Here is a 14,301-nt window from a genome sequence, read left to right as displayed (position 1 = left end):
AGAATTATGTATGATGTCAGATAGGTACTAGACTTATGGGGGGATCATTTGGTAAGTTATATAAATGTCTAACCACTAATCTGTACCCCTGAAACCAATATTGAATGTTAACTGTAATTGAAAAATAATTAAAAAAATAAAATCTATTTTTATTAGTAGGCACTGGATCATTTCCACCTTCCGTTCTGTTTTAGCTTCAAGGAAATAATACTTCTATTATTTCTTTGTTTTTGTTTTTCCCTGTCTTCACTTTTCCTGAATCTTTTGTTCCTCACATTTTTATTAGATGAATAATGGTCCTCCTGCTTGTATCTTCCACATCTCTTGAATTTTCTGTCATGTTTTTAATCGTTGCTTTATATTGATTTATTTTCATCAAACATTTAAACATGATATATTTAAATTTAATGAACTCTCTGGTTTCTTTTCATATCAACCTATTCTTGTTTTATAGATGTCATACCTTCATACAATCAGGTTGACCAACAAGAATAATAATTAAAATATTTAAGAAGTTTTCTTTTCTATGATTATCTGCTTCTGTTGGTGAAAGCTTTTCTATTTTTTAATCTTGGCCACTCATTTTGGTGTTGTTGGTTTTCCTCAAATATCTGATAATTCCTGATCTTTCATTCTTACTCACAATTGAGCTCCATGATGATTAATTTGAATAGCTGGCTTGTTTCTGCTCTACTTGGCTACTATAAATAATAAATGCACAGTTAAAATGTAATTTTAAACAGAGTTAGTGTTAACCTCATTAGAAATGAACCCACTTTAATAAAGTATTTTAATTTTTAATATAATGTGTCTGTAATAATTACTATCTATAGGACTTACAGGCTTACCTATATAGAAATCATTAATATTTGGTTGTTCCAGAGTTGACTTATTAACAAAATATCTTACAAATACACATTTTGAAGTTTTATCTAAGTTTTTTTTTGAATTAAAAACTCTTCATAATTATTTAGTTGAAAATGTTTTAGAGTAACTAACATTTTTTTAATGTTAAGACACTATCTATAATAATAAAAGCATAGTATGCTAATTAGACAGGACATCCTTCCAGAGGAACTTCCGGATGAAGCGGGAATGGGCCTCTAGTTTTATATATAAAAGAAAACCCATTTTGTCCCAGGTGTCTATACTGTGTGACTGTAACTTATTGATGCCTTAAGTGTGCAGAGATTTTTTTCAAAGACTGGTATAAAGTTGATGTAGTTGGTATAGACATTATTAAAATAGTTGCATGACTTTATAATTATTCACAAAATAGATAAATTATGGGGAAATCATGTATTATTGGCAAGAGGGATTCTTTTTCCCTTTTGAAAAACTCATAGACTGATTGGCTGCCTCAGACTGGTGAAAAATTTTCATTCAAAAGATGCCAAGATCTTTTTCCATGACCTCACATTGCTACCCATTCATTTTTCACACAGAGCCTGATTCATGTAGGGATCAGCCAGGTTGAGGCTGGATTGATCTCATCACAGTGAAGCCATTACACTTCCTTCGGTCTTCCTTACACATTTGCTCCATGCATGCTTCAGATCTGGAAAAAAACATACTTACGGGCTGGAGAAACAAAGCAGCAGCAATTTCCTTGCCTTATTCCTTGGACGGGGATGAAGTAGAGAGCATGATGTGGTGATTGGAGCCAGACCTAACCCTGGCCGTGGGCATTGCAGCCGACCCAAACCTAATTAAGAAAGATCCTGAATAAACTTGGATCAGAGCCAAAATCACTAGTTCCTTCAATCAATATTTTTGATATAAAAATTAGCATCTGGGCTGAATAAAAGGGAACACTGTTTCATGCCACAGCAAAAAAAAAAAATCAAAAAAAAAAATCCCCTCTTGCTTCTACTCTGACCTCCTGATGTTGGATACTTTATTGATTTGTATCAGTGATAACTTTTCAGAGCAGTTGCTGTCAACCATCAGATGGTAGCCTCTCATTTGAGGAGATGCAATGAGAATGAGGGTAACACACTTTCCCTTATACCCTAACTGTCACAGGCATCAAACTTTTCCAAATGGGTAAGCTGGTTTCACGTGTTCTCTTATTCCTGCTGGAATTACCATTGCTAATGTATAAAGTTAGCTAAAATAACTTTTTTAAGAAATTGGCTTTGATAAAGGGAGAGAGGATATTCTCAGAAAAAAAGCAATCGTCTGTCAGAGTCTTGGAAGTCCTCTTTAGACTCTGCTAATCCCAAGACAACATCAACACTGTTGCCTTCCAAGATGAGTCCCTTAGTAATCGCTCCAAGAGTCTCCAGAAGGTAGTGGGTGTCAGAGTTCTTAGTACAGCATCTGGCACAAGATAAGTGTCCAAAAATAATTTGTTATTTTTTTAAGATACTACATACCTACTTTAGAAAGAATTCTTAGTCTTGATCCCTAAAATTCATATGCAGGGTGTAAGATAGAGAAAGAAAAGATTAACATTTGACTCTTTTTGATGCCTTTGTTATCCTGAAAACTTATTTTGTAACAAAGTGGAAACCAATTAAGGAACAAGTTAAGACATCTCTACTTTTTAGATAGATTCAGTGTAATATCTACTGATGGAATCTTATTATATCTGGAACTTGCTTCCAAGTTATCTGGTGGAAATGGGAGTGAAATGGGTGGGGGAAGTAGGTGAAGAGAACTGGCTATGAATTGATAATATTTGAAGCTGGTGATAGGTGCATGTTGGCTCATTATACTATTCTCTATGTTACTGTATGTTTAAAAATTCCCATTATAAAACTATTTTTTAAGTGGATGGACTAGAAATATTTTTTTAAACAGTTGGACTGCTTCAGTTCAAAGCTGAATTCCTCTACAAGAATTTCCTTCGACTGAATAGTCTTGCCCAAGGTGGTTTCCTTCCCCACACCTAGCTTGCATCCTGTTACTAGTTGATGGTGGGGAAGAACAGCACACATAAAGCTCCTGGCTCTCTCATTTTGCAATTTCGCAATAACTCTAAACAACCATGTCAGTCGCACAGCTCCCATGGAATTAACTAAGGCCTTTGTTATAGCATCACAGTTTGACTTCTTATTTTTCCAATCCTGTTCACTCTCTCCAACCTAGATATTGTCCCACTGTATGTGATCTCAGTGGTGTGCTGGTAAATGTTTAACATCTGGCTCTTCAGATCCCTAATTAGTAGTGTTTGCCAATTTCCATGGTGTAAATATTTGCAGCATGGCCAATTTTAAGCTACCAGTGTGATGTCATTGAATGCAGAATTGGAAAGAGATGAGTACAATTGGTTCTTGTGACAAAATGCAAGCTAGCACCAGCCACTCTTGCCAATTTTCCTCACTGAAATTCTTAAATGCAAATTTCTACTTCAGTCTGTTTTTTTTTTTTAAAGAACAACCCACTAAATTAACATAAAACCACCAATTATTTTTATATCATCAATTTTGGTATTTTGTTTATTAAATAAACTAACATTTCACAGACAGAATGAAATGAAATTGGTTACCTCAAATGTTTCAGTGAAACATGTGCACACACGCGCGCGCGCGCATACACACACACACACACACACACACACACACACCCCAACACTGTAAGACAACATTCCACAAAAATTGCTTAGAAACATTTAAAATACAGATGCCTTTTAATTTCCTAAACAATACACAGCTGCAAAGGGCCTGAGACAACAGACTTCAAATATGTTGTTCTTACTGAGACAAGTAAAATGGCCAAGAAATCACTAGATAAGCTCAAAATACAATTGTTATCATTGCTGTAAATAAAAGATATATTTAAGAGTTAGGTTTTATCATCAGAGCTTTAGGTCAGAGTAACCCACTTATATTTGCTGTCTCTGAAGAAAAAATAGAGAGGAGCATTGCATATTTGAAGAACTCTTAAGACTCACCCTATCCAAGAGCTGTTGTTGGAATAAATAAATAATCAAAGGTTGAAGGTTTTTTAAAGGGGTAGAAGAAAAATAAAGAAACAAGACACCATGTTCAATGGAACAAAGTGATGAAAGGAAAATGAACATTTTGTAGGAAAGAATACAGAGAAGCATTCGAGAAGGAATAATTTATTCAAATGAATATTCAAGTGAATATTCTTCAATATTAGATTCCTTATTGTAGGAAATGAAGATACCTGGAAAATAGGAGTGAAATGTCCAACTGAGTAGGAAAAGTTGGAATAATTCACTTTACTTTAGTAGTATAAGTACTCTTAATTATAAACAAAGAGTCAGAACAAAGCTTCTGTTATGTTATTAGAGCCAACTGGTCTATCAAAACAAAAGCTCCAGTAATTATTCTCAAATTATGACATGGATTAGAATCCCCTGGGAAGGCTGATGACAATGTAGATTATTCTCTCTCACTATTCTAATTCAGTAGAATGCTGGTGTGGGACTCAAGGATCTGCATTTTATCAAGCTTTCAAGTAAATTCTGAAGCCTGTGGTTCTCTGATCAAAACTTACTGAAATGCAATCCAGCCAAGTATCCATGATACTGAAGTCCCATGATAAGATTAGACATGTGTCCATGTCATTTCATTATGCAAATAATCTTTCTTACAAATATCATCTGGATCCTTTATCTTCTGCTTCCCTGAAGATTATTTTTAGGACAACACCTTCCATCTATCTATCAACCAATCAGATTTCCATCTCTCTACCTTTCATCTCTCTACTCTTACTTGCTCTGTAAGGGAAAAGTAAGTGTGTGTGTGTGTGTGTGTGTGTGTAAATGGGAAGGTTGGGGTACATAACATTATAGTTCTGTTAGAAATTCTCTTTCCCCCCAAAATCAACCAAAGGGACATTTTTGGCTCTGCTATACTTATGGAAACTCAGTAATCCCTATTGAATTAAAATCATGGTCTTATTAACCTAGCAGCAGAAGAAAAATTCTCAGTATTCACAATCACCCTCTTTTTTTTTTTAAATATATTTTATTGATTTTTCACAGAGAGGAAGGGAGAGAGATAGAAAGTTAGAAACATCGATGAGAGAGAAACATCGATCAGCTGCCTCCTGCACATCTCCCACTGGGGATGTGCCCGCAACCCAGGTACATGCCCTTGACCGGAATCGAACCCGGGACCCTTCAGTCCGCAGGCTGACGCTCTATCCACTGAGCCAAACCGGTTTCGGCCACAATCACCCTCTTAACCAACCTCATTATATATATGCACACTTATATTGCCAGCCCAGTGGGACCTGGATCCCTCCAAATGTACTGCTTGTGAAGCATTCCACTTGGCTTACAGTTGTTCTTATAAGTGTATATTCAACATAGACTCTGACAGAGATAGGCCTTTTATCTTATACACGAGAAAGTAATAAATTGCCCCAGAACTCTTGGATCTTGATGAAGAGAGAGTAATCTCCCCCTGCCTCCCATGCCAACTGGCTAAGTAATTAGTTTCCTATCATGAGTTGACTCAAGAGCCTCCATGAAAGTAATTATGAGAGTAATTCCTGCTCAAGGAGACACCCCTCTGCAGGCTTCAAACTCAAAGGGTGGGTGTGTAGATCACAGGCACCCAGAATGGAAGGGGATGTTTATTGCTTGCTATACCGTAGGGAGGCCCAGACATGTTGTCGCCCTCTTTGTTCCCTGTTTCTTTTACAGGACTGAAGACGTTTATGCATTTTGGAAAATTAACTAAGATCAATTTCATTTAAATGCACATTTTCAAAAGAAAAGACCTATGTGTCTGTTTTTTCGTTGTACATTTACTCAACATATATTTTCCTTGCACAAGTAATGCTTTACTGGCTCCTTGAGAAGAGCTGAAATTTAGTTATCAAATTCAGTCATTAGATGGGGCAACAGCATTTCAGAACCTGCTTTCTCTCCTTCTAACCTAATTGTACATAAAAATTGTTCACGAGGAATGTTATACTACTTAAAAATGTTCGTGATCCACTTTCAAATTGTTGTACCTACTAGGGGTTATAATTTCCTAAAAATTTCCATGCAGATCATCTTTCTCCTTTAATAAGTTTTGAACATCAGGGCATGTTGCTCCATCAAACACCAGTGCTTGGGGTTGAGTTTCTATCTCAGTGCACAGCATGAAAGCTTGGGTCCATGTGTGTCACACAAAGTCAAACCTCTCTTGAAGCGATTTGTTTATAGTGTCATTTGATGGAGTGGAATGTTCTGTAACTCATTCAAACTATTACAGAAGCTTTGCTAAAAGGTCACCACTGCTCTTTAGAGTTTCCAAATCTGTGCACCATCTGGGAGCTTGTTAAAGATAAGGTTTTCCACTGGCTTTTTCCATACCAACTAGATCCAATTAGCAAAGGGGTGCTATTCCAGAGGAGTTTGTGTTCAGAGACACACACACACAGAGAAGGGGAGAGAGAGAGAGAGAGAGAGAGAGAGAGAGAGAGAGAGAGAGAGAGAGAGCTAAGTAAATTACAGTTAGTTGCCAATAGTGCACACGTTCATTGTGCACCAAATTGAAGTGCATTTGGCAGATGACAGAACTATTTAATGTTAATAGGCCTAAATGGGGACGGGGGGTGTCAGTCTTGAAAAAGTTGAATATTTGCTTTTAGATATTTTTAAACCAATTCTTCAAGTATAGTCATAGGAGTCAACTCTCAAGAAAATGAAATCTCACCATTTACTCAAAATTCAATAGGAAAATGTCAACCCATTCCTTAAAGTCATAGAGACTACGCATGCTAAACATTCACTCTACATGGCACCAAAAATGTTCAAATGCTTCTAACTTCGTGGTTTTAGTTTAGGCCTAAAATTGGCTTGTGCTTGCTGTCTACCCACTTCCTTATGAAACACACATCTTGAATTTCCCAAACCTTAAAAGCTCAGCTGTAAAACTGTAGGAGAAACCAGCGAGAGGAAAAAGAAAGTTTCCTTCAAAGATGTCTCTGGGTGCTGCTGGCCAGCTCTGCTCTCTCCCTCCAAACACTAACTACGGCTTTTGACACTTGTCCTTGGAAAAAGCCCAAATGTGGCAAATGGTAGAAGCAACATTTCTTTACCTTCCTGCCTTGAACTTCCTGTGACACACGAGTTCTAGATGGTGCTTTCACATGGGAATAAGGAGGTCTGCCACTGACCACCATGCTGGCCCATCCGGAGATGGAATAAGTAAACACTCAGTGAGATCTATGGAGTTAAAAACCGAAACCCTCTCATTTGGTTGGAATTCCTGAAAGGATCTGGACTAGAGAGGCTGCACAGTAGCAGCTAAAACGCAGGCTTATTGCCATTACAAACATTATAAGAAGTGTGTGTGTGTGTGTGTGTGTGTGTAGCAGGTTACTTGGGAGAAGAAAAACAGAAATCTGAAACTGTATTTTTGTCTCTACAGTCCTGAGTTGGGGACATTAAGAACACAACAACGTCTCCCTCAGTTCGACTAAGCTGGTTTGAAAACCAATTGTCCTTAGAAATGGAGAGAAATGCACTTATATTCTTTTTGAGGCAAAGAGAGAATTTTGCTGGCAAAGTCTTTAGGTGCCAATCAGGACCTGGAAACTTAATCATCAAGTTCAAAGCTTGTTTCATCATAGAGTTCGGGGCGTGCTGACTTCTTGTTCCGGGAATATTTCAGGTGCAGGAGATCACCCATCTCATCTAGGGCTTCCAAGACCTGTAAAGAGATCACCTTCCATTAGTCATCTTTGAACCTCCAAGTGGCTCTGCTCTCCAGTGCCTCACAGAGAGCTACACTCTTCTTTTTCCAGCTTCTTTGATTTTAAAGAAAAGAAGAAAAATCCAAAAATCCAAATCATTAAGGTATGGTGTATAAGGCATCCCTAGAGGAATGTTAGGTGCTAATTCACTTTATTTCATATTCTTTGTCTAACTCCACATAATGAATGTGTCACTTATTTTGGTGGTATGAAGAAAATAATAAAAGTATCTGACCATGCTACCCTTTAGCTTTATTTTAAAGTTTAATGACTTACAGGTAAACTTGTGGAAGAAAAAGATAAAGTTTCTACCTTCATGTTCCTGCAATCATATAAATTTCCTTTCCAAGATGAACTTATTCTATCTAGTATTATCATTAGTTGCTTATTTTTTATTGTCTCCTCTCAGACTTTTTACTTCAGGATTTTTCACATAGTAGACACTCAATAGTTTGCTAAATTGAATTGACATTATAAGAATGTTCTATCAACTCCAAACTGAGATGGCTTAGTTCTCTGATATTATTCATCCACATAAAGATTTAAATCAAAAGACAATGAAATGTGGTTTTAAAATCATTAATACTTCCTGCAAATAGCTGCCTTTGTTATTAGTTTTCCAACATGTTGCCTAGTTGGGTTATATGTTATTATGATGAATTTGGTGGCTATGAAAAATGTTGTGATGCAGGCAGATGATGCTGAAAAAGCATGTTAGATTAGCTTTTGCATTTAGAACTAGTGTAAATAGCACAACATTTGGCTACTCAGTCAGTCTTTTCTATAAAAACCAAAACACTGACTTGACTCAGGTCTTCACTAAACTGATTTTTTTCTTCCTGTCTACTGAGTTGATCACATTGTTGGACAGTGTTGGCATACCCTTGTTTTTAGCAGTGAGCATTATTAGTGCTATTTTCCTAAATTTCCCAAGAGAGGCCCAGGGAACCCTTAGCTAGTTCAATAAAAGAACATGCTCAGAATCCAAGGTACTGGTACTGGAGATTCCCTGGCCTGTGCTGTACTCACCGTGTCTAACATCTCTCGGGTATGTGCTGCTGAAATGCAGAATCGTGCCCTAGCTTCCGCTAGGGGAGTAGCTGGAAATCCAACGACCACTACCCCAATCTTTCTGTTTAGTAGGTGCCTTGCAAAGGCCCTAAAGAAAAGACAAAAAAGGAAGTTTACTGGGAGATGACAACATCATACTATACAAAAAAGAGAGAATATGACTAATTGACTTTTTCTTAAAAAAAAAAACCCAATTAATAGAAGATGATTGAAGTTATTAAGCATCTGTCAAACACAATTCACAAAGAGATGGGACAGTCACTTGATGGCACCAGAGTGTGTATATTATGGATCCTGGCACACTCATTGAGTAATCTTAAGTACTGAGTCTCTGACATTGTGCAGAAAATGCTGATGGACATAACCTTGATTTAACAAGTCTGACTGATGTTAAATCTTTTGTCTGCAGGATTCCTAGGAATAAAAACCAAACAGCTAACACAGTGCAATTACATAAAGAAAGAATATACATGATGTTGTCCCCCGCCAAAAAATGTATACACACTGTAACAGCTGATAGCTCAATTTTGAAAAATGAAATGTATTTTAATAAACATTGCCTTTATAACTATTCAAAGTGTATGTATGCATTTTTGGGACACTCTCTATATTAAATCCACACCTATATGTTTTAAAAACATAATGCTAATGATATAGTATGAAAATTTCAAGAAAACTGTACTTAATGACTGTAATTTGAAGACCAAAGTCAGAAGGTCTGCAGGAGCCAACCCCAAGCCATATTCTTACTCCGGAGCCAAATATTTTATTTTTTATTAAACCAGAAAATAGCAAGGGTCTCCTCATTTCTTTATGTGTGAATGAGGAGTCCAGGGAGAATAAATTCATTAACTGGTTAAAAGGGAAGTGGGACAGGAGGGAGACAGGGAAAGAAATGTACACGCACAGGGAGGCTGGCTGGTTGTAGGACAATAGTCTCACAACTGCAAAGCTTCCTAATGCAGGGCAAAACCTCTTAAAGTTACAATTCCTTCCCCTTTACTGCTTCTCGTCTCTTTCTTCTCCAGAGCTAATCTCAGTAACAATTCTAGAATATCAGGCTGTCATATTCTGTAAATTTTTTCTGTCAGAGCCAAGGTCAGACAAAAAGACATGCCCCAAGTGAATCTATCCCTCTTACTGAGTGAGGCAAATGTCTCAGATCTGTTCTTAGCATTAAGAAGTTGCTGGTGTCTTATTCTGTGACAGCATCACAGAAACCCTCCAGTCATAACTTAGGAAGAATTCTTGAACCAGGCTGAGAGCAAGCCTGCTCATTTATTCGTTCCTCTCGCCCTTAGGCTGTCTGCCTTTCGGTTGCCTCATGCAGGTTATCAAACGAAGCGATGGAGATTATAAGACCTACTGGACACACAGCCTCCCTGGCCCCCTGGCTGGGATAAGGCCAGATCTGCCCTTTGATTTGGCCTGGGAAGGTTACAGGAGATGAAGCTTTCTAACTGAGAAAACTTGAAAACAGAGGCTGTTCTTTCTGCTTCTTGATCACCCTATGGAAGGCTGCCCACGGAACTACACAGGCTGAGAGCTCATAATTGTCTGAGAAACAAGTCAAGTGCTTTTATTGCTGGAGTACAAACCACCTGACCCATGATCTCAGGCCAGTTGTCGGGACTCCCAAAGGAGCGTTTTCACTGTCTGTGAGTTTCTCTTTGTACCAGAGGAAGCGAGTTTTGCCAAAGAATGTAGAGCAAACTCTATGACTGTTGATTCATTAGGCTAATCCGAGGCCTCCCTGGAGCACTTTTGAGCTTAAAACTTACACTTCTAAACTCCACCTCTTTCAGTTAATGCATATAATTGCCTGGAACATTTTCTATAATGAGACTCCGGGTTTGTACTCCCCAAAGGAAATCAGAGCTGGCGTAGGCTGAAAGAAATGAAATTATGTAATAATAATAATAATAATAATAATAATAATAATAATAATAATAAAAAATATTAGCATGTGTTGCCTGCAGCATCAGGGCATCTTGTGTCCCATCATCTTCTACCTGTGTGACAAGGGCCATAAAAGGAAAACATAAGCCCTGTACCAAATAGTAACTACTATGGATTCTTGAGTACTTAAGTGCATTTTTTATAAGTGCAATCACATTCTATTGAACTTTTTAGAAGATCCCAGTGGTAGAGTTGCAAAAGGACTCTTTTCAAAAGTTCAACTGGCTGGAGATTATATTTTCATTCTGCAGTTTTTAAATGAAATCAAAGATTTTAAAATGAGCCAATGAAAGAAGTGCTAACACACTGGCTTATACCATACAATTAACTCCTATCTCATGATCTACCTATAAACTTATGATTGAAGAAATAGCAGAGATAGAAATCAGGCCAGGCAGCAGGGCAAACTCTTGCTAGCAATTCCTGCTAGCAATAGATGATATGACCTTTTGTAACTAACCTATTCTAAGTTTCCTTAGACAACCAAACAAGTTGAGTTTCTGTTTCCATTGTAACGACTGATGCCTTTGGATTCACCAAAGATGACATTAAAGAAGGCTGAACTCATACCCTGCATTGCTTTAGTGAGATGTGCCTTTTTCCCAATGGACTAAAGCTTGACAGGCTATGCTATTCACCGAAAAGAGCTCTGGTGTAGGAGGCCAATGGAATTGGCTTTGAATTCTATGCTCTACTACCTACAACCTGAGTGGCCCTTAGGAAACAGTTTGACTTTTGTGAGTCTTGGTGTCCTCATTTGTAGACCAGGGCTAAGCGTCCTACCCTCAATGGATGACCACTGGGTCTAAGAGCCTTAGGAGCACATCACTGGCATTTAGCAACATTAGCTCCTCATTAAAAACCATCTTAAACTGGAAGACACTAGAGAGTTTGACATATCATCCATTGTTTAAGATAGCATAATTGATGCAGGGTATCACAATATCTTTACCTACTATTTTCCCCAGAAGTTCTATTTTTATTAATGTAACTAAAGTTTTGGAGAGCCATGCAACCATGGTAACTCAATCTTGCATTCAGTTAAAACTAGTAATCATCATCATTGTAACAGAATTAGAAGTAGTAGTAGTAATAATAATGGTTACCACGGACTGAGTGCTTACAGTACACTAAACACTATATCGAGTGCTTTATACATATTATTAATACTATTAATAATAATAGTTAACACTGAGTAGCTTCTACATAAGAGGCAATGCCAAATGCCGACAGACCTCATCTTGTTTAACCTTCACAATGGCCTTATGAAATAGGTACTATTATATCTCATTTCAAAAATGAAAAAACTGCGGCTTCAGAAGGTTGGGTAACTTTGTCCAAGGTTTCCCCGGTTAGGAAGAGGCAGAGTCAAAATTCTTTTTCCAAATATCTCACTACACCATAGTGCATAACTTTTACATAAAGCTCCTCTTAGTTCTATTTTTAATTCCACATTTACTGTGTCCAGTCAGGCCTCCTGGCACTTAAAGGAGCAGACACTCTCTTTCTGTTATGGTAGAGTTGAGTTCTTGAATTTAAATGAATTTGCTTTTACTCTTCATGGAATCTTCTCATTGGATTGATCCGTTTCCCAACCTTTGAGATTTTTATTATGGCTTTTATCATCAACGTTGGAACTGTCCAGCACACCCCCTTCTGTCACCTGCCAGTGTTGTGCACATCACACTCTCAAAAATAAAGTAAGTTGATATTTGATATCTTCATTTGAGTTAAGGATAAAATATTAGGTTGACATGAACTCAATATAGAATCTTCCAGAAAACACCATTTCCCCAACAACTCTGAATAAAGGTAAGTTTTCTTTTGTGCTCTCTAAAATCAGAGGGTAAAGGGCTTTGGATTATCTGCTACTTTGAATCACCATTGTCACCCCTCCCTGCCATTAGCACAGAGCAGTATCCCGGGTGACCTTTCCGTAGCACACTGTCTTCTTGCCACTCCAGGCAATGCAATCCTGACCCAGATCTGTAATCTGTGGCACACTAAACAACTCACACAAAGGTTTAACTGTTTGGAATTTTGCTGTGGTAAAGTGACACAAAAGCATACTCTGAAGAATCAATCTATTAACTCATTCCTACCCATCACAAAGGATCAATGGAAAACAACTCCAACTAAGCTCACAGGAGAGGCATTAAAATTTGGTGTTAAGATCATGAGCATTGGAGCAAGCCTAGGTTTGGATGGCCCCTTGGTTTTACTACTGCTTGACAAGTATGACATTGAGCAAGCTGTTTACCTGCTCTCAACCTCAGTTTACCTTTAAGGCAGCCTTAAAGCAAGGCTGCCTTCTTCTGAGGATGGCAAGTGTTCAATGGGAGAAAGCACAGAACCTGGTCATGTTGTTTTAAATATTAGGAGAAAAGGTCTTCAGAATTTCTCTTTGAGAAAGATCTTAGGGTAGGAGGTGGCTCAGGATCATCCTTGATTTACTGTTGAGCCTTAGGAGGGGTAGGTGATTCCCCTAAATTCACAGAACTTGGAAATGGTGGACCTTAGCAATTGTGAAAAGACCCTGCTGATAGGCCATGTGGCTTCTGAGCAGCTCCACAAGTGAAATCCGAACTCAGCACCTGTCAAAAGCACACGGTCAAGGCCTACACTGCAAGAGCCTCAGTGTCAAAAGCACCATCTTAGTCAGATCACCTTGGGGCTTAAGCATTACTCCGAGAGTCTGTTGGATACTCACGCTACTTTACCAGGCATGTAAAGGAGCAGGGGGACCACAGGAGATTCCTCATTGCCATAGATAATGAATCCCATTTCGTTCAGTCTCTGTCTGAAGTATCTTGTGTTTTTTGCAAGTTGCTGTACTCTCTTTAGCCCTGAAAGGAGACAGGCATGAAATCCATCAATTACCACCAGGAAGAGGGAAGCAAAGGTCAGATGGGCTTGGCAAGCATTCCAAAGTCTTTCCGCAGGCCTGCAGCGTTAGTTGGGAGGAGGTGGAAGTAGGGTGGGAACGTATCTCCTGGTAAGTAGGTGTGGGCACTAATGCCTGAGAACTGCCCTGAGCCTGGAAGATAGGATCTAGGGGCAATGGTGCTTCCAGGTATTGCTAGCATCCAGGTAGGCTAGGCTGTAGAATTGCAGTGGGGTGGGGTGGGGTGGTGGGGAAGTTTCTAGCAAGAAGGAATGAGATGAATTATCATTTACTAGGTACCCATTGTGTATGAACTCTGCAGTAACTGCTTTAAAAACATTAACTTAAGAGAAGGAGTGACATAAGGAATCTCTCTCACTCTCTCTCTCTCATACACACACAAACACACACACGTATTATCACACCAGTTGTTGGTAGAGGCTTTTAAACCAAGCTGAGCTGGTCCATTAAATTGCCCCTCATCTAAGTCTCTAATTAAAGAACATGTCACCCAACCTGAGTTTGAAGGGGTAGCACTTTCCTACACAAGACAGGTCCAGCGGAAACCAGGACTATTTTGTAAGGTATTTGATGATGGTAGCGTAATAGAGGGAAGGGAAGAGGGAGACCTCTGCTTTCCCCAAGCAGAAAAAAATGACAGTGTTGACTCCAAGCAGAAGGTCAAGCCAAGGTACGTGTGTCCATTTCCAGGTTAT

The 14,301-nt window shown here is 38.4% G+C and overlaps 1 protein-coding gene and 1 long non-coding RNA gene across 14 annotated transcripts in view; one reads left to right on the top strand and one right to left on the bottom strand.

The window, feature by feature from the left end:
* LOC118662645 overlaps nucleotides 1-14,301 on the top strand; it is a 66,586-nt gene that overhangs the window by 38,707 nt on the left and 13,578 nt on the right. The gene's annotated exons all lie outside the window — the stretch shown is intronic.
* Nucleotides 3,616-14,301, bottom strand: part of SPTLC3 (serine palmitoyltransferase long chain base subunit 3) — a 128,352-nt gene continuing 117,666 nt past the window's right edge. For 6 of the 13 annotated variants that reach the window (XM_036321254.1, XM_036321256.1, XM_036321257.1 and 3 more), the window contains 3 exons: nucleotides 13,412-13,547; nucleotides 8,701-8,830; nucleotides 3,616-7,628 (listed from right to left, as the gene is read on the bottom strand). In XM_036321254.1, coding sequence (XP_036177147.1) covers nucleotides 7,515-7,628; nucleotides 8,701-8,830; nucleotides 13,412-13,547 — 380 coding nt within the window. In that variant the 3' untranslated portion in view covers nucleotides 3,616-7,514. Of the gene's footprint in view, nucleotides 7,629-8,698; nucleotides 8,831-10,523; nucleotides 10,755-13,411; nucleotides 13,548-14,301 lie in introns of those variants that run through there. The other 7 variants (XM_036321259.1, XM_036321262.1, XM_036321260.1 and 4 more) reach the window with 5 other exon arrangements.

Source organism: Myotis myotis, unplaced genomic scaffold, assembly GCF_014108235.1.
Source record: "Myotis myotis isolate mMyoMyo1 unplaced genomic scaffold, mMyoMyo1.p scaffold_m19_p_9, whole genome shotgun sequence".
NCBI lineage: Eukaryota > Metazoa > Chordata > Mammalia > Chiroptera > Vespertilionidae > Myotis > Myotis myotis.
Note: the sequence above shows the minus strand (reverse complement) of the source record. Positions and strands in the feature narration are given on the sequence as shown.